This window comes from Mobula birostris, chromosome 5, assembly GCF_030028105.1.
Source record: "Mobula birostris isolate sMobBir1 chromosome 5, sMobBir1.hap1, whole genome shotgun sequence".
Lineage (NCBI taxonomy): Eukaryota > Metazoa > Chordata > Chondrichthyes > Myliobatiformes > Myliobatidae > Mobula > Mobula birostris.
This window is the reverse complement of record NC_092374.1, coordinates 89,431,846-89,450,835: the sequence shown is the minus strand read 5'-3', so window position 1 is coordinate 89,450,835 and position 18,990 is coordinate 89,431,846. Positions and strand designations below refer to the sequence as shown.

The window sequence follows — 18,990 nt, the reverse complement described above, 5'->3', positions numbered from 1 at the left end:
CTCAACTGAATCAATTCTCCGGCGAAATTTCGATACCAGAGCTCGGCAAACCGTACGAGGCGATTGCGGTCAGTGTCCCGCGCTGACAAGGGGAGCTGCCGTCATCGCTCTCCGTCGGAACGGCAAGAAAAAGACGGACCGTTGAATAAAATATGAGTTTTTATTCATAGCAAAACTAGTACTGAACCTCTCGCCCCGCCCTCCCCGCCGTGCTATTTACAAGATCGACTTTGAATGGAAAAAGACATCAGGTACTGCTACATCAAAAGACTATATTTTTTTTCTTCAAATAGTTAAACAGACTCGAGTACACTTCAAGAAACGGACTTGAAAAGGTTTACAATGGAACGCGCGTAATCCTCCCCGCTCCCAACAGCTCCCCTCTTCTGCCTGTTCGCCTTGCCCTTCGCGTCGTCAGCGGGAGTCGGTCGGGCATCTCAGAGAGAGAGAGAAAACATGAGAAAACATTGTCCCAAAGTTTCCAAAAGTAAAACATACTGGGTTCATCCCACTGAGGGAACGATGTACAATACATAGTCATTGACGAAAGAACCCTTTCCGTAACAGCACTTCAATATTACAGAGGTGGAAAAGTCTTTTGACCTGAAAGTTAACCCTCTCTCTGTATAGATACGGAGTTTTACTCAAATCCCCTCACTGCCAGCGTCCACAATATCCTGCACTTTTAGTCACTGGGCGTTTGGTACATAAGACCAGAAGACCGTAAGGTATAAGAACAGAATTAGGCCATTTGGCCCATCGAGTCTGCTCCGTCATCTCATCGTGTTTGATCCATTTCCCTCTCAGCCCCAATCTCCTGCCTTCTATGATGCAAAAACTGAGCCATCGGATCGATTTATTCCAGTTAACCTCGCGAAATTGGACTCGGCCCCTTTAGGGTTAGGCGGCGGCGGAACTGTTTCAGACGCATCAAATACTCAGCCCCCCCCCACCCTTTCCGCACTTTGATCGGATCTCAGAAGTGCATCCAAAGCCCCTGTGTGAATCAGTCCTATAAAAACATACGGTGTACATGACACTGAGATAGATGCCCAACAGGATGCGAATTGTATTCTGGCTTAGGGTTTCTTGTCACAGTTTGTGCTGAGCTCATATTTCATAACCAAAATAAGTTTACGAACATTTTCTTTGCTCCGTCATTTTATAGCACCTTCCAGCTGTGATTGTGTCCTAGCTTCACCAACCGTCTTTCAACTGACAGTAGATTCAGCTACTACATAGTACTGTGTCAGGGCAGTGGGCTGATGAGGGAGTGAGCATGTAATATAGTTGACGATTAGCTCTCCCTTTCCCCACCCTTTCATGGACTCTATCCGCATAATCAGGCCACAAGGGAACATAGAAAATAGTAGGCCACTCGGCAACTTAAGCCTGCCCCACCACCGTGGCTGATCTGCCACGGGCCTCAACCCCTCTTGTGTTCCGGTTCTCTGAGACTCCCATTCCCAGTTCTCCCAACTGTTGATTTATCCCCACTTCACACACCTCTGAGTGAGCACGCCTTCACAACCCTCTGGGGTAGAGAATTCCAGGTGTTCGTACATTGACTGAATTGTGTGGCACAGAGAGAGAGAGGGGGCCCTCGACCCACAATGCCCACACTGCCTATCTCCAGTAAGCCATTTGTCTGAGCCTTCTACATCTTAGCGATTTCAGCCCTTGCCCAAATGCTTCTTAAATGATACCAGTCTCTGCCTCCACAACCTCTTCAGGAACCACCCTCTAAACTCATGGAAATAGAGACAGATCAAGCCAAGTTCAAAATCGCCATCAGAAAAATGTTTGCAGACTACCAAGAAGGCCCAGACTCGTGTGAAAATTGAACATATTGAGGACGACCATGATTTCATTGGAGACCTGAAGCAAAATATTGCTGCTAATATTGCAGTTCCAAACTCTAACCAGCTTCTGTGGAGAGAAAAATCTTCCCCTTCTCTAAATCTCCAGTGCCCCTTCTTAAAACCATCCAGCCTATCTATCCCCCTCATCATTTTAGCTCTCCCCTCAGCATCCTCTGAAGCATATATTGGATATGAAGGAGGAAAGGGTTAGACTGATTTTAGAATAGGTTAAAAGGTCAGCACAATATCGTGAAACTCCCGCCGTGGATGGTTCCAAGCCAAGCTGCGAAAGGAGGAGGACTGGACATGGGGCCAGAAACCCCATCCCTTAAAAGCTCAGAGCTACAAAAATGGTATCAGGAATTCTAAAGACCCCATCCCTAGGAGAGGGAGGATCTTTGCCTAGATGGGTTACACTTGGGAACAATTTGGCAGAGGACTCCGGGCAGCTGTGGTCAATGACATATGCTCCGGGGGGGGGGATGGGTTTAGGTAGGTATGACATCATGGGCCAGGGATCTGTACTGTACTGTTCTGCTCTCTGTTCTATGTTCTTACCAACCATCCTGTGCAAGCTGTGTGTGTGTGTGTGTGTGTGTGTGTGTGTGTGTGTGTGTGTGTGCGCGCACGCATTAATAGGTTCCAATTTTGGCACAACTTTCAGGATACAAGCTAATCTGGGGTTATAAACCCAGAAGCTAGAATTTGCTTGCTAAATTGACCATCTTGATCCCCTTTTGACAACACACATACACCCTGGGTGAAGGTGGTAACCAGTCCGTTTCTCTTGTGTTGAATTAGTGTTTTGCTCAGCTACAGAACACGGCTAGTATTACCCCTGGTCTTCCTCATGATTGTAAACAAAATATTACTGCAGGGTGGGAGGATTTAGCCCAACTGTTTGCAACGTGGTTTCACCAACATTTACCGGGAATGAGGGTTGATGCAAGATTGTGGGGAGAGGGAAGGTGAACGCAAGATGGCCTATCCTTTCATTGATATGCCTGGTCCACTGCCAATGGACTCAGGAGATACTGAAAACCTAACATTCCATTCCCAAGTTTTCCAAGACATCACCGAGAGCTGCAGCTCCCTATAATACTTGTTCCTCATCGGTTTTGGTACTCGGGTAAACTAAGAGTAGTTTGGCAGTACTGGACATATTGGATTCTTAGTTAGCTGAATTGTCACTTCTATAAGCCATTCCATCCAATAAACCTCTCCTGGGGAGTTGGGACTTGACCAAGGAATTTGGATCACTCCATACCCAGCTCTCTCTTCCCCCTCCTCTCCCATTTCCCCACCCTATCTCCTCATCTCCTTCTGAACTGACCTCGGAGGCTTCAAGGTCACTTGTTGCAACAAGTCACTTCTGTATGAAGCAAGACTCAGCAAGTCATGCAGCATCTGGGGTGGTGGACGGATGGAGGAAGTTGCAAGTTGGAACCCTAGATCAGAACTTCTGAGCATTAGTGGGGAGAGGGAGAGAGGCGGTAGACAGTCACATACGTAAGGAAGATGGAAAGAGTAGTGCCCCCCAACTCCGGTCACCCCTTTAATGACCCAATAACATCAAGGTTTGCAAACCTTTGATCTCCTGGAAACCCGCCCTTGGGCCAGTGTATAAATCGCCACAGCTTCTAACGAGACTGTCACCTTTTTAAGGTCACCCCAGTATCTGGTGCAAGCAATGGTACAGAAACTTGCCCAATATTATCTGGTGCAAAAAATATCAGATTTGGACTCTGCAACCGACTGCCCTTCCTGTTTTATAGAACATAATGGGGAGGACGCGACATATGATATGATGCATGTGTTTCAAATTGGATCTCCATGCACACAGTGTCAGGGGGTATGTCATCACATTACCTGACATGCACAAACCTCAACAAAAAAAGGTACTTCAGACAAGAAAATAAAAAAAAAATAGGAGGGGGTGGGGTTAAAAGACCACCAATTTATACCCTGGTGGTTGTGTTACTGGAATACCTCCGGGTGTTTAAGCAAGATCTTCTCAATGTAATTTTCCAGTTCCTCCTCCTTGTCCTGGGAGTCATCATCATAATAATCTTCATTCTTAAAGACTGGCAGGTAATAGTAGGGGCGGTGGCGTTGTTGGTATGTCCGAGGGCGGATGTAATTGGGGTAAGAGTTTTGCGGGGGTCGGTACCTTCTAGGGATGGGAAAGGACAAGCCATCATAATCCAATGCATTCTCAGCACTCAGGAGGTCTTGCAGGGTGAGGTCATTGCCAGAGCGGTATCTCGGTTTGTCCTCTCGGTAGTGGGGCACCAGGCTGTTGTCCCGCAAATCGGGTCGGAATTTCCGCCTGGATCCCCCATGCCGGCTTTCCACCCGCTCCATCGAGTCTTTCCTTTTCTTCTCAACATCATTGATGATGTCAATGACATCATCCGCTGGCAGATGAAGCTTGCTGGAGATCTCGATCAGCCTGTCTATAGTCTGGGGGTCGATGTCTTCATCATCATCCTCGTCCGACCTCTTCTCCTCGGATGCACTGTCCACTTCTTGCCCAGAATCTGCCCCACTCTTCTTTGCCTCTTCCTCCAGGCGAGGCTCCTCCTCTTGACTGGCTTCCCCTTTCAACAGATATTGTAGCAGCAACTCTGATGCCATTTCCTTGGCTTGATCTTCTTCCCTGTTCTTCCTTCCAGCCTCTTCACCACCCAGGTCTTGGCCATGGTATCTTGTCCTACTCTTCCCATCTTCTGCGCTCTCATAATCAGAGTATCCTTGCTTTCTCTCAACCAGTTTTTCAAATGCATCCAGCTCCCTCAAAACATCATTCTCTTTGGAATCCTCGTTCTTGGCTCCATGGAGTTTCTGACTTTCATTGGACCTCTCTCTTTTGGTAGCTGAGTTGTACTTCTCTAAGTCCTGTAGCATTGACTCCAGTTTCTCCAGGTTCCGAGGAGCCAACGTGTCTTCATTGTCTTCATCCAACTCCCTGTCATCAAAGTTGTCCTGCCTTTGGGTTTTGGCCACCCGAGTCCTACTCTTTACATTCTCCTCAGTGTTTCCCCTGTCCTTCTGTGGAAAGCCCTGGTAGATCCGATGTTCTGATTCTTCAGACTCCTCCTTCTCCCCATCCACCTTCAATGCCTGCAGAATAATGGTAGCCAATGCCTTGGCATCCATGTCCCTGAAGAGATCTTCATCATAACCCAGGTCCCGCGGGGTGCCTGGGCGTGACGCAGCCACCGACCTAATCTGATACATTTTCGCAGTCTTCACTTGACCCTGAGGCAGTCCTGCATCTTCTGTGGACATGGCCCCACTTGGCACTTGATGGGAGTGAGCGATCTGGCCTCCCTCCTGGGCTTTGGCCTGGCGTGACTGTTCCTCATGCCTGTCTAATGCAAGCGGTGTGCTATCGGCAGATTTTGGAAATAGTAGCACGATGGTAAAGACCACGAGAGCTGGCGAATGAAATGACCAAATCATCTTGACTTGGGAGATGGGGAAGGAGGGAACTGCAGATAAAAGATAAAGACAAAGTAGAAGAGATGAGATGTGTACTGATCATTAAAGCAGGCAAAAAACAATGCTAGCATTCATTTCCTAGAGGAGGGAAACATAAGAGTTCAAAGTTCAAAGTAAATTTCATCATCAAACTACACATACGTCACTATGTACAACTGTGATATTCCTTCATTATTTAATAAATCTAAAGAATAGCAATAATAACTTGCTCAATGAATGATCAACCTGTGCAAATGCAAATGTAAATACATAGCAATAAATAAAGAGAACAAGGTAATGAGATAAGATCCTTAAGTGGGATCACTGGTTGTGGGAAGATTTCAATGGTGAGGTAAGTGGCTGCAGTTATCCTCTTATGTTCAAGAGCCTGAAGTTTGAAGGGTAATAACTGTTCTTGACCCAGGTGGTGTGAGACCTGAAGTTCTTTTATCTTCTACCTGATGGCAGCAGTGAGAAGAGAGACACGGCTTGGGTGGTGGGCATCTCCGACGATGGATGCTGCTTTCCTGCAACAGCATTTCATGTAGATGTGCTCAATAGTTGGGAGGCCTTTAACCGTAATGCACAGGGCCGAGTCCACTACGTTTTGTACCAAGGACATACTTCTGAGGCTTTATGAAGATTAAAAGGTTTGCTTCAATTGTCATATTTACATAGAAACACATAGTGAAATGCATTGTTTGGTCAGGTCAAATCAGTGAGGATTGTGCTGGGCAGCCCACAAGTGTTGCCACGATCTGGCACCTACATAGCATGCCCACACCTTACTAACCCTAACCTGTATGCCTTTGGGATGTGTGTGTGGATGGAGTGGCAGGGGGGTCCATGCAGCCATCGGGTCTACATACAAGGTGCTTACAGACCACGGAGGAAATGAGCTCTGATGTAAAGCAATGCACTAACCACTACGTTACTGTGCTACCCAGTAATGCATTTGCCAGACCACATTTGGAATATTGTGAGCACTTTGGCAGCCCCATATCAAAGGTAGACTGTGATGACATTGGAGGAGGTCCAGAGGATGTTCACAAGAATGATCATGGGAATAAGAGAGCATTTGATTTCTCTGGGACCATATTCAAAGGAATTCAGAGAATGAGGAGGATCTCATTGAATCCTACTGGATACAGAAAGGTCCAGATACAGTAGATGTGGAGAGGATATCTCCATCAGTGGGAGAGTCTAGGATCCAAAGGCACATCCTCAGAATCAAGGGAACTGAGATGGAGAGGAATTTGTTCAGCCATAGGGTTGAGAACCAGTGGAATTAATTGCCACAGAGGCTGTGGAAGCCAGTCATTGGGCGTATTTAGGCAAAGATTCTTATTGGTGGGGAGTGGGGATTATGAGTTATGGGGAGAAGGTGAGGGACTAAGATTGGAAAGAAGAGTCAGCCATGATTGAATGGCAGGGCAGATTCAGTGAGCCGAAAGGCCTAATTCTGCCCTGTCTCTCTTGGCCCTATGCTCTATGGGTATTATCCTCGGTAATAAGCTGTCATTGACATATGAATGGATTATTTCACCCGTAAAGAGAAAGTTTCAAGATATTTTCTCCTGTTAAGGTTACTCTATGGTATACACGTTAATTTCTTACATATTGGAGTTGTGCACAGATATACTATATTACATTCCTAATTCAGATGTTCTGTCTCTGTTTTATTATAATAACAGTATTACACTGTGCTTTGTCAAACTATCACTGTATGCATCCAGGCCCTCCAGCCCACTGAGTCCATCAAACTCCCAGCACTAACAAACACATCTGCTGGAGGAACTCAATCGATTATACAGCATCTGCAAGAGGAAAGGAGTTGTCGGCATTTAGGGTCGAAACCTTGCATCAGGATTCAGAGCTTTGACAGTTTCTTTTCCCCCTGGCAACACTGCTCAACCCCACAGAGTTTCTCCAGCAGATTGAATGCTGCTCCAGATTCCAGCCTCTGCCCCCCATCCCTCGTGACAACACCAGTGTTATTATGCTTCTATATGATCTCCATTTTCTGTATAAACAGGAATGCAGGTGAAGAATTGCAGATTGGAGACACACGATGAATAGGCTTTATACATTCTTTAGTATTACCTTACAGAATGTAAAGGTGCCATTCACTTTATCTGGTCCATGCCAGCTCTCAAATGAAAACTATTAAGTAACTTCCCTCAAGTACTTCTCTGAAACCCATTGTCTCTCACTTGGCCATCCATTCCATTCGGATCCTCCCAGAACTCACCTGCATCATGGGTAATTCACAGTGGACAATTATCCTCACAAACCATACATCTTTGGGATGTGGGAGGAAACTGGGAAACCCGGCGGGAAAACTGATGTGGTCACAGGGAGAATGTGCACACTCACACACACGCACACACACACACACACACACACACGCTCTCTCTTGCACACATAGCAGCAGAGACGGAGGTTGGGATTGAACCCAGGTCGTTGAGGCTGTGAGAAAGTGATGTTACTCTCCGTGCCAACTTGAGGAGTAAGGGTGCTCATTAAATACAGCATGATGTAGCGTAGAAAGAGGCCCTTCAGCACGCCTTTCCCATGCTGACTATAAAATACTCAGCTATACTAAAACCTTTCAAGCATCTTGTCCCCATTCCCCCAAGGTGGCTTCCCTTTAAGCACAGTAAGAGTCATAATTGGTCAGCCAATCAAATGTCGGTTCTATCAGAAGTTTGAAAGATACAGGCAAGTGAGCTGGTGACGTTTCTGGCAACCAATCATTCTGTTTTTCAATTGAACAGAGAGAAAAAAAAAACAAAAGAAAAACTGCAGGTGATGGAAACCAGAAACAAAAACGAAACAGCTGGAAAGGCTCAGCAGGTCTGGCAACATCTGTGGAGAGAGAAAGGGTTAATGCTTCAGCTCTTTTCATCAGAATGAGAGGAAGTTTCAAAGAAGTGAAATGAAATCAGAGAGTGCTGGAAATACTCAGCAGGTCAGGAACATCTGTGGTGAACAAAAGAATCGGAGACATTGAATCCGATGGTAAGCTGGAGAGAAAAGGTGTATGTATTGGGTGTGGACTGTTTCCTCCACTAATCCACTCTTTCTCTGAAATTTAAGAGTATGTGTCTGAAACGTAAACTGTTTCTCTCTTCACAGATGCTACCTGACCCATTGGTTATTTCCAATATTTCTGCTCTATCCAATTATGTACATATGTAATTGGGGCAAGATTATTGTATTATTTATTCCTATTTCAAGATTTGGACATCACTGATTACACCAGCATTGATTGCCCATTTCTAATTACCCCCTAAAAAGAGTAGCTTGTTGGGCTAGGTCTTGGGGGGGGGCAATTAAAAGAAAAACATGTAGGTCTAGAGCTGACAAAAGATTGATTTACCTATCTTAATGTGCCAGGTTGTTGAGGTTGCATTTGGAATATTGTGCTCAATTTCGGTCACCCTGTCATAGGAAAGGGGTGGCAGGATGGAAGTACATCTCTACCAAAGGAGGTGTAAGGCACTCCTTCCCTCCACGAGCCTCCTGTGTAGCCCCAACCCACCACCCCAATCAGGGTCACGTGAAGCCATGGGAGCAGGTGGTGGATGGTCATATGAGCAGCCGGTGTATATCACAAGTCCTGGTTATGTGACCACTGACGCCAAGGAGACAATCTATGATAATAGCTGGGGTCACCCGTCTTGTAAAGACACCGCCCCGAAGAAGGCAATGACAAACTACTTCTGTAGAAAAAAAATGCCAAGAACAATCATGGTCACCATGATTGCCTACGTCATATGACATGGCACATAATGATGATGTCATTAAACTGGAAGAAGCTCCGCAGAGACTTGCAAAGATTTTGCCAGGACTTGGGGGGCAGAGTTATAAAGAGGGGATGAACAGACTGCGACATTATTCATTGGAGGGCAGGAGAATGAGGGGAGAGGAGTTTAACTTATAGGAAAACTTCGTACAGTCTTTTCCTGGGGCAGGGAATCAAGAACCAGAGGGCATAGGTTTAAGGTGAGAAGAGAGAGATTTAATAGGAAGCTGAGTGGTAACTTCTTCAGCCAGGGAGTGTTTAGTGTATGGAACGAGCTGTCAGAGGAAGTGATTGAGGCAGGTACATTAACAACATGTAACAGGTACTTGGACAGGTACGTGGATAGGAATTATTCAGAACAGAGGTTCCCAAACTAGGGTCCACAGACCCCTTGTTTAATTATATTGGTCCATGGCATAAAAAACATTGGAAACTCCTGCTTTAGAGGTATATGAGTCAAACATAGCTAAATTGGGCCAACTTAGATGGCAGTCTGGGTCAGCATGGACCAGTTTGGTCAAAAGATCTGTTTTCTTACCATGGGAATCTATAAATCTAAGCTTGTTTTTACAACAGTCAGGTTTTAAGTGCATTGAAATGCCACTGTAGTTGTGGTGGGATATGAACTTCCATTGTTAGATCAGAACACTGGAAACACAATCGTGATATTGTGGCTGCTAAAGTAGAGATGTTAAGCTTATATTATTAGAGAGCAATGGCAGTGAGACAGAGAGAAACATCAAGAGGTGGCCAGAATTAAGAAGAGAAAGAGAGAAGTGCAGAGGTAAAGAAAAAGGGAAAAACAATGAACAGGTGATTTAAGTGGAAGCAGGGAGGCAGAAGCAGAGGGTATGTGGGGAAAATATTGCAGAGATAACGAGACTGGAGGGTTGAGGGAATGGGGAAGGTCAAAGACGGGCTGAAGTTAGAAAGGAATCCAGTTGCATTAGTGTAATCAGGTGAGCTCAGAAAGAGGAGAAAGACTGGCAGGGATATGTAGAGAGAGGGAAAGAGCAAAAGATAGAGAAAGGGAGAGAGGAAGGAAGTGGGTGGGAGAGGGAGTAAGATAGAGAAAGGAAGAGAGCAAAAGAGAGGGAGAGATGGGGAGGGAGAGAGAAAAGATAGAAAGAGAGGGGGAGAGTGAGTGTGGGAGGGAGAGGCTGGGGCAAGCAAGGGAGAAAGGTAGAGAGTAGGAGATGGTAAAAAGAGAAAGACAGAGGCAGCGAGAGAGAGAGAGGAGAGAGTGCTGGGGGAAGGAGAGTGAACAAAGTAGGAGAAGGAGATAGCAAAAGGAGAGAAAGAAAGGGAGAGAATGGGAGTGAACAAGTGAGACAGAGAGAGGGGGAAATTGGAGGGAGAAGGAGCAGAGAGATAGAGAGGAGGCAACAGAGTGGAGAGAGCGAAGGTGAGAGAGAGGCAAAGTGAACAAGAGATAGTGAGAGAGAGGGTATGAAAGGAGGAAAGGAAGCGAGGGAACGATGCAGGTCTATAGATCGGGGGGGGGGCGGTAGATAATACAAGGGATAGAAGGAGAAAGAGAGAGGCGGAAGCAAACTCAGCCAGAGGTAGGAGGGACTCTGAGAGGCTGAGACTTACGGCATGAAACAAGAATTAAAGCAAACGAGAGGGCGACAAACTCGTAAAAATACGTAACAGATGATAGGAGTGGATGTGTAATGTAAACGGGACTGAGTTACAAATAGCAAAGGGACAAACGACATGTGATGGGCGGGACAGGATAGCTGTCCACTCATTCTCCCTAGAATTCCATGTTTTGTTTTATCTCCCCCATCCCACAGACACACACACACAACCCCTCCTCTAATTCGCCATACGCACATCTCCTGTTTTGTCTTCCGTATATGAAACCCTTCCCTCTCTTGTCTGGTTTTCTTTGTGTGCGCCTCATCTTCGCTTCGATGACAGAGCCCGCTGGCCTCGGGTTCTCGGTTGCTCTGCCCCAATGTGCCCAACTAGAACCATAACAAGTGGGTGCGTCACCCTGCCTCAGTGTGTGTGTGTGTGTGTGTGTGTGTGTGTGTGTGTGTGTGTGTATGTTCATGTGTGTGCATTGTGCGTTGTGCTTCTGCGCGTGTGTATCTCTGGGTGTATCACTTTATGTTTCCGTATTCCACACACGACCATGTCTCTCTTTTCGCGGTTTCCTCTGTGTAAATACGTCAGTACACGTCTTTTTGCCTTTAGTATCTATGTGTGTCTGTACGCGCGCGCGCGTGTGTGAGGGAGGGAGGGAGGGAGAGAGAGAGACAGAGAGAGAGAGAGAGAGAGAGAGAGACAGAGAGAGACAGAGTGAGAGGTTGAGACACTATGTGTGTATTTGTGCGCGTGATTTGTATGCCCGTGTGTATCAGTTTTCACTTCTGTGCTCATATGTACTTGTGCGCGCGTGTTCACGCGTGAGCATATTGCATATATGTGCGTGTATGTATATAGTTAGTGCGCTTGTGTGCATGCGTGAAAATACAGTATATATTTCCATGTATCACTGTGTGTATGTTGATGAATTTGTACCTATCGCGTACTTGCGCGAGCCTGTATTTACACGGGTATATTTGTGCGTGTCGCGTTCATCTGTGCTTGTGTGTAAATCAGTCTCCCTGTGTGCACATCTGAGTCCACGATAGCGCGAGTCGCGCGCTTCAGTGCGCGCGTGTGCACGGACGCGCATTGGCGAATGCAGGTCTGTGTGCTGGCATCTGCTTACGTGAAAGTGTGATTGTCTCTGTGTGTATGATTGTCTTCGCCTGTGTGTGTGTGTGTGTGTGTGTGTGTGTGAGAGAGAGAGATTGAGTCCAACTCTAACTGCACGTCCCGTCATAGATATACCACCCCACCTTTTCCCGTGAGACCACTAGAACTTCTGCCGGGTGGCCGTGATTCCTTCAGTAACCTCTGCGCTATAGACGGGAGTGTTCAGCTACGATCAGAGATGGATCGGAGGAGCCTTGTTGCAGAAAAAAGGACGGCTGCTCGAGGTCTAAAAATAGCAAAAATAAGGCTTGTTTATTTTTAACGAAAGCCCCGCGGTTTAATGTGAAGTCCTAATGCGTTGCGTGGGGAGACCGATACAGCGGTGGCCAGGGGTGGCGACTGCAGAATTGATGTAGCTGTTACCATGACAATTAATTCAGCTGCAGCCTCGAGTCTCGTGCCCACGTCTGCAGCTCCCAGGTTGTCACGGCAACCCCGGGATTCATGAATGGGGCGGTAGGAGCCGAGAGTTCCAAAGCTGCACTGTAAGATGGGCGGCTCCCGCCTGCAGCAGCCGACAGGCAGGGCACTCACACCGAGCGGTGACTGCGCTGGCTTTCCGCATCTCTCTCTGACACTCACCTCACAACGGCGGCTCCCGTTACTTTCATTCCGGATAATGCACGTTAGCATAGGGAGGGGTGGGCGGGAAGGGGGTGTGGAGGGCGAGGGATTATTTGAAAAGGACTGATGGAGCACTCTCAGGGCAGTCACTGAGCCCAAGCAACGTGTCCAGCGCCATCATAATGCTTCTTTCGTTTTTGTAATTGGTTGTGGGTTTGTCTCGCTACCCATCTGCCTGGCTTTTTATCTATGTCTGATTGTCTGTCTGTCTACCTCTCTATCGCTCATTCTTTCTTTATTTCGATATATTTCTGTGTATTGATCTCCTTTTAGCTGCCTTTCTGTTTTGTCTTTCTGGCTTTATCTATCTGCTTATCTATCTATCTATCGATCTAACCAACTAACTGTCCGTATGTCTATCAGTATTGGTCCATCCGTATATCGTTTTTTTTATCTATCTATATCTCCTTTTTATCTACCACATTCTTATCTTTCTCTTTTCATCTATCTATCTAGCTATCTATTTTTGTTTCTCTCTCTCTGTGCGTGTCTCTCTGTCTCCGTCCCTGTCTCTGTTTCTGCCTCTATCTCTATACCTGTTTTTGTCTCTCTCTCCCCCTCTCTCTGTATCTGTCTCTGTCTCTGTCTGTCTGTCTGTCTCTCCCCATGTCTCTTTCTCTCTCTCTCTGCTGTCCCCCGCCCCATCTATTTACCGTATGTTCGAAATTTCAAGGATAAAACGGGACTAAATTGCATTTGACCGCATTTCAATTCAAAGCTGATTGTAAACGAGAAATTCCATCTGCGTTGCTTGCAAGTCTCGCTGCGCTTATTTCAACCGGAATGTGTCTTCCAGGGATCTCCCCCTTCCTCGTTCCGCAGACGTAAAGGCAATTCATTGTCATTCACTGGTAGTAGGATTACAGGCAATAGCATCTCGGAACGAACACAGTGCCAGGTTAAATAAAACATCTTTGATCCTGAGATTGCAACCCGCATTGAATTACCAGTGGTTTGACACCGCCTTTATAGACACCATTGTTACTAATTTGAAAATGCAATCATATGAACATACTAAATAATACATTTAATGAACCAAGTGATTATGCGAGAACCTCATTTACATAGTCATTCCTGTGGTGGTATCGAATAATTATATATTTTGTACATTGTTTTTCAACTGGGATATCTTAAGATGAATTATCGAATGATGGTTTAATATAATTAATTAAGACAGTATATAGTATGCATATCGATACATATATTCATTAATTATTCTATGAATATATGTTAATTTAAATTGTTCACACACACACACACAGACTTCTGAATCCAAATGAATATCAATTTTGACCACTAACAAATTACAAGGTTTCAGACAAACCCCCGATGATAGCCCAAACAATTAATTGTGCATCGCAATGGACGCGAATTTCATGTATCTCCGATCCTACCGACGATGTTAACCTGCTTCGTTTCAACCACCGCTGTTGAAATATGAACACCGACTCACAGGCAAACTACTGAATTTGAACGAATTAATGACTAGGTTGAAGTCTGTTCTGTTAATGTAGTGTTAGCCTGAGGTCTCTCTTACCCTGACTCGTCGATGTCTTGGATACAACAGATGGCAGTCTGGGTCCAGAGGATGCCTTCTTCTCTGGCTTGTCACTGCCTCTCGCTTTCAGCACCTCGGACAGCGACCGACGCTTTTATGCCTTTCTGGGAGCACCATGTGACTATGACGTCATCTTGCATTGACGTCAGCGGTTCATTCATTCCCAGCCTCTGCTCTGGAAATCACCGCAGTCCAGAAAGTCATGAATGAAACTCCGCTCCATTCACATAGAGGGAGGGAGTGGTGGGGGTTGGGGAAGATGCTCTGTATATATTGACATGCATTAATTTTAATGCAAGTTAAATTTTCAGTACAAACCGGTTCTGGAGAGAAGGGAATGATAGATGGTTGGACAACTCAACGCTATGAAAAATAAAGTGAAAGATTGATCAGATACATCCAAACATCAAAACATTCAGATGCTTAAGGACATTTTTCAACATTAATAGGTGATGTTTCTAGAAGGTTATTGTTAGCGATGAGCGATGATCACTTCGATGCGTAAACGGTCTTAATCACGTCTGAGCTAATTAATTCAAAAAGATACATGGACAAAATACATTTATATGTATGCATGCAATTAGCAACGGCGAAGGGTGTGCCCAGATAGGACAAATTAAGATTTTTAAATGATATGCCGATGTGTTCTTTGTTTGTGTGTGTGTGTGTGCCTGCCTTCTATATACAGTAGATAATGGTACTATGTAGCGATATGTATTAATACATTCATATATGACAAATAATATTAAGCATACTATATAATCTACGTATCATAAGTACCCTTGCAGGCATAAGCAATATTTTTGACTTCAATCGACCTCTCCACCCGCAAACATTTAAAGATTAATCGTTTTACCGTGCTATAAATTACTGTGTGGGGAATTGGGGAAATGAGAGATTCTACGCCTCGTCTGGGGGACGTTTTGGGATGAGAAACAGACTATGTGCGTCAACATTTGATTGACATGTTCCTGGTCCCATTCACGCTTGTTTAGATTCTTTTAAAAATCATTTGTATTGGAAGGCACAGGCAACCTCCTTCCGAATTGCACACCAGTTCTCGGATGTTAATCTCACACTTATTTCCGTGCTGCTTCGAGCCTTTTATCTCATTTTGAAGGGCTGCCAGCGATTTCAGAACCCACACAAATTTTATTCTTAGGAGGTTCTCACCATCGTAGAAAGCCCCTGACTTAAGGAGTGTATTTTAAGGATTTTTTTCCGGAAATGCCATCGCTTCGTTTGCTGAGCAATTTGTAAACACTAATAGTGGTGGTGTGTTGGATTTTTAAAATACATTCCCCTCAATGCTAATAAAAGGCGACGATCGATTTCTGGCAAACGACCACATATTTTAAAGAGCCGTGGTTAGCGAGGGCCAGGTCGTATACCGTAAAACTGAAATATTATGTATACTGTATATTATTTCAGATTTCCAGCATCTGCAGATTCGGCTCTTTGGAGAGCGACATTTCAGCACCACGGAGAGCGCAGTGACTGGCGGCACATACAGACAGAATTCACTGGCCAGCTTTCGATTCATCGCCTCAACACCCGCCGCACTCGCTCCCTCCCCACAACACGCACCCTATCAAGATTTTTGAAAATGATATGTGACGTTTCATTACACAAATATGAACTCTACTTCAGTTTGAGCTCTTGGACGCAAAATGAGAAGCGATTGATGACAATACAAGCAATTTGTGGAGTCCATGAACCTCGAACCGGAAATGAGGCCGCAATCAGCAAAGTTTCTTTTGAACAAAATTAAAACAGAAATTGAGTTCCGATCTTGCCCTAAGCTTAATCTGCCGCACGCAACAGTGGATCCCAGCACCTTAATTTTCCCTCTGTCAAGTTAACACCGCCCCACTCTGTCTCTCCTCTCGACTCCCTTCCTCCTACTGACAATTTCTTCATTGTTTTCTCTCCTTTTTTCTCCCCTCCCTCGGCTCGTTTTATTCCCATTTCTCTCTCGCTTTCTCCCTCTTTCCCGTGTTTTTTCTTTCAGTGTTTTCTCCTCTCCACCATTCTGTACTTCTTTCCCACTGTTTGTCTTCCGCTGTATACTACCCAGTCGCACCTCCCCGCCTCTACCGTCCCTCCAATTCTATTTTTATTTCTGTTTTCCTCATTTTTCCTTTGCCTGCATTTCACTCCTTGCCTCCCCTCATACAGTTTACCCCTCTTCCCGTGCCCTCATTTCTTTCTCACTTTCCCCTTCGCTCTTCTGTTCCTTCTGCTTTTGCCCACTTTCTCTCTTTTCAGCATCGTTTTCTTTCTCATTCTCTCTGAAGCTCACCTTTACTCCTCCTCTTCTCGTTCTCTACCCTCAGATCTCTCCCATTTCCTGTTTGCTATGTTATTTCCCTTTATGTTCCGCCCATTCTCTCTCCTCTAGTATGAATTGCTCACACACATACTTTACAAACTATATTTGAGACCTTAGCTAATCCATTTTTCCCTTTGTGGCACAAGCGTCAGGTGCACGAATAATACTGGGTAGAGGCAAGAAACTTCATCCAAGGCATAGGTGTCTAAAACCACGGGGCACGAGTTTACACTTTCCACTGCCTCGGTAAAGTAGCCAACATAATTAAGGACCTCTCCCAACCTAGTCATTTTCTCGTCTTCCCTCTGCCGTCGGACAGACGGTACAAAAACGTTGAAAACATGTACAACCAGGCTAAAAACTTTGATTCCACTGTTATCATACTCTTAAATGGATCTCTTAGAGGCCAAAAGCTGAACTCTCGATCTCCCACTCTAGCTCGTTACAGCCCTTACAATTTATTTCTCTACCTGCACTGCACTTCCTCTGCATCTGCAGCACTATACTCTGTTTTCTTTTTGCTACCTCGATGTAAACCGGGCGGGGTAGTGGGGATGAGCTCCGATTACCCAATAAATATTCGCAATGGCGTGCACCTCAAATAGCCTTTGACAACCCAGTCCAGCTCCAGGCATTTACGCGTGGCTTAGCTACTAAGCCCTGCGGAACCGTTTCTGCTGACAGGATAAGGTACAAAGGTGGGTTACTGACGCCTTACAGTCAATCGCTCTGGGCAGATAGGGCTTGTCAGCCGTGGTTGACAGCTCATCTTGGAGAAGGAAAATTCTGTTCTCAAATCTCCGCTGCCCTGCCTCTACATCCACTCATGGGGAAGTCTTCGGGAGTAAACCCCGAGGGAAAAATCTGGAGCTGCAGTCTCTTAGTCAGCTCTACTTTGAGTTCAACGCTACCTGGCAACTCCTGCGACGTTGCAGGTGCTAAACTATATTGGGGTATGCCGTTCCTTTTGGGTTCACCAGATGCGCGGAGAGGAGGAGTTTGTTACGTGGGCAATAACTTGCTCTCCAAATTGTACTGCCCAGTCTTGCGTATCTGGATGACTGAATGCAATGGTTTGACCCTGACCGACGGAGGCCTCAACCTCACTGTAATTACACGATCTGCCAGAATGGAATGGAAGCGTGAGCGTAGGAGTCTGATGCCGGGGACCGGAGGCCCGGAGGCAGCCTGTCCTTTGGTTGGAGGCCTGTGTGTATGAGAGAAGAGGGTGGGACAGGTGAGAAAGAGACTTGTTTGCTGTTGTGCTGCTGCTTGTGTTGTGTTGAACACCGCGGGCATGCTATAACTCATGTACTCAGGATTATCTATTTATTTGCACAGTTTTGTTTTCTTTTGCACATTGGTGATTTGTCGGGTTTTGTGTGTACGTTTCATTGATTCTGTTGTATGTCTCTGTTCTACCGTAAATGCCTGCAAGAAAATGTATCTCAGGGTAGTATATGGTCGCATACACTTACTTAGATACTAAATTGATTTGAACTTTGAACTTTGGCATACTGGTGTTGGATTGTGTGACGGCACTTACGGACTACCCGCAGCATATCCTTGGGTGTGTTGAATGGCGCATTTCACTGTACGTTCTGGTGTACATGTGACAAAATCTGATTACGAAACAAGAGTTTTCACTATATCTCGGTACACATGAGAACAATAAACCTTTGTTCTAGCCAGTCTTCAAGTGTAAGGGCAAGGAGGTTTGGAGGGGACCTGGAGAAGTTGCTTGTAATCTGGAAGAGTTTGCCTGAAGAAGCGGTGGAAACAGAGACTCTCACAACCCTTAGGCATCTATTATCAAGGATCCCTACCATCCAGGCCATGCTCTCTTCTCTTCTCACTATTGCCACTGGGAAGGAAGTACAGGAGCCTTAGGTCCCTCACCACCATTAGGTTCAGGAACAATTATTACCCTACAACTATCAGGCTACTGAAACAGTGTGGAAAACTTTACTCACCACAACACTAGACTGACTTCACAACCTAGAGACTCACATTCAAGGACTCTACAACTCATGTTCTCGGTGTTATTTACTTATTTATTTATTATTTGCACAGTTTGTCTCCTTTTGCACATTGGTTATTTGTCAGTCTTTGTGTGTAGTCCTTTAAATAGGTTCTATTGTATTTCTTTCTTCTACTGTGAGTATCCAAAAGAAAATTAAATATGGTACTATTGGTGACATGTATATAGTTTGATAATAAATTTCCTTTGAACCTTTGAACTTTGAACTGTCTGGACCAAGTTTTGGAAAATATACAGTATATTTGCTTGATGGTCAGCATTGGTACGTTGGCAGAAAACTGTGTGTGCATGCGTGCATGTGTGTGTGTGTGTGTGTGTGTGTGTGTGTGTGTGTGTGTGTGTGTGTGTGTGTGTGTGAGAGAGAGAGAGAGACCCAATAACTCATTTTCTCTGGAACCAATGTGGATTCATTGTACATAACAGCAATGCACCCACATTTGTCTTTCAAGAATCATTGTATAGTTTAAATGGTTGCTGTGGTGTTGTGTTATTTCCCTGATCTTCACCTAT

The 18,990-nt window shown here is 45.3% G+C and overlaps 1 protein-coding gene across 1 annotated transcript; it reads right to left on the bottom strand.

The window, feature by feature from the left end:
• Positions 1-214: 214 nt before the first annotated feature.
• LOC140197294 (uncharacterized) lies at positions 215-14,159 on the bottom strand. Its single transcript, XM_072257231.1, has 2 exons — positions 14,087-14,159; positions 215-5,356 (listed from the first exon to the last, which is right to left on the bottom strand). Exon 2 carries the CDS (start codon positions 5,325-5,327, stop codon positions 3,840-3,842), a length of 1,488 nt encoding a protein of 495 aa, XP_072113332.1. The 5' UTR covers positions 5,328-5,356; positions 14,087-14,159; the 3' UTR covers positions 215-3,839.
• Positions 14,160-18,990: the final 4,831 nt, after the last annotated feature.